The sequence below is a fragment of the Mus caroli genome, chromosome 9 (genome assembly GCF_900094665.2).
Source record: "Mus caroli chromosome 9, CAROLI_EIJ_v1.1, whole genome shotgun sequence".
Classification (NCBI taxonomy): domain Eukaryota; kingdom Metazoa; phylum Chordata; class Mammalia; order Rodentia; family Muridae; genus Mus; species Mus caroli.
This window is the reverse complement of record NC_034578.1, coordinates 91,756,497-91,757,945: the sequence shown is the minus strand read 5'-3', so window position 1 is coordinate 91,757,945 and position 1,449 is coordinate 91,756,497. Positions and strand designations below refer to the sequence as shown.

The window sequence follows — 1,449 nt, the reverse complement described above, 5'->3', positions numbered from 1 at the left end:
ACACACAAAATAGAGAAAATGTGATTTTAAAAACACGCCCAGGAGCCCAGCAGTGGCAGCAAGCGTGCATCTTTAATCTGCCAGCACTTGGGAGGCAGAGGCAGGTGATCAGCTGAGTTCAGGGGCAGCCTGATCTACAAAGTGAGTTCCAGGACAACCAGGGCTACGCAGAGAAACCCTGTCTTAAAAACATATAAATAAAATAAGCAAGCTGGCTTGTTTCTTGTCCATTTACTAATCTTCTTGCTATCTGCTACTAATGGCTCCTTTTGTTTGTTTATTTGTTTGTTTTTCAAGACAGGGGCTCACTATGTGCCCTGGCTGTTCTGGAATTCACTATGTAGATAGACCAGGATGGCCTTGAACTCAGAGAGATCCACCCACCTCTGCCTTCCAAGTGCTGGGATTAAAGGTATGGACCACAATGCCTGGCTGCTACTAACAGTTCTTATCCCTTTGTCTCTGTATTTTGCTTGTAGCCTAGTTATTCCTATACACTCTGGTTTTCTATATATTCAAATTTACCTTTCTACCCTCCTTCCTTTCAAGACTAGATCTTACTATGTAGGTCATGCTGGTTTCGAACCTGTTATGCAACTCAGGAGACTTTAAACTCTACTTCCCAAGTGCTAGGATTAAAAATGTGTATGACGATAGTTTATTCCCTTCCTTCCTTCCTTCCTTCCTTGCTCTCTCTCACTCTCTTTCTTTCTTTTCTTTCCTTTTTTGTGGATCCCTAGTCCTAATACTTTGTTTTTGTTTTTTCCGAGACAGGGTTTCTCTGTATTGCCCTGGCTGTCCTGGAACTCACTCTGTAGACCAAGTTGGCCTTGAACTCAGAAATCCGCCTGCCTCTGCCTCCCAAGTGCTAGGGATTAAAGGTGTGGGCCACCACTGCCCAGCCCCTAGTCCTAATACTTAATTAACCTTTACCAACCCAATATTTTTTTAAAAAGAATATTCTATATTTCTCCTAGAACATATCAGTTTATCTTAATGTCTCATTCGAATGGTCCGTTCTTTGACTATTGATCTAAAACCATGTAGCAAATGTGAATTCAAGCCCTGCCTGTAGATTTTGTTTAAAGGCGACTTACCTAATTTTTGAGCCCACATTATGGCGGTGCCCGTGTCTCCTGCATTGCCTTCAGCTAAACATACAAGTTCTTGCCCAATCTTCCATCCAATTAGTGGATAAAAGCCTTAGAAAGTAAATATACAAATGAATAATTGAATTCATATAACAAAATACACAACTCAGCGCAGCAACCACCATGCATATAAATAACCACAAAATGCTTAAGNACTAATAAGACGGTGGGAGTTCAAATCCCAGCCTGAGCTAGGGGAGATCTTAAGCACTAATAAGACTGTGGGAGTTCAAATCCCAGCCTGAGCTAGGGGAGATCTTAAGCACTAATAAGACTGTGGGAGTTCAAATCCCAGCCT

General features: G+C 41.9%; 1 protein-coding gene across 1 annotated transcript in view; it reads right to left on the bottom strand.

The window, feature by feature from the left end:
* The window catches only part of Gk5 (glycerol kinase 5), a 56,455-nt gene that overhangs the window by 16,273 nt on the left and 38,733 nt on the right, over window positions 1-1,449 (bottom strand). The window contains exon 7 of the mRNA XM_021173231.2: window positions 1,098-1,202. Coding sequence (XP_021028890.1) covers window positions 1,098-1,202 — 105 coding nt within the window. The remainder of the gene's footprint in view (window positions 1-1,097; window positions 1,203-1,449) is intronic.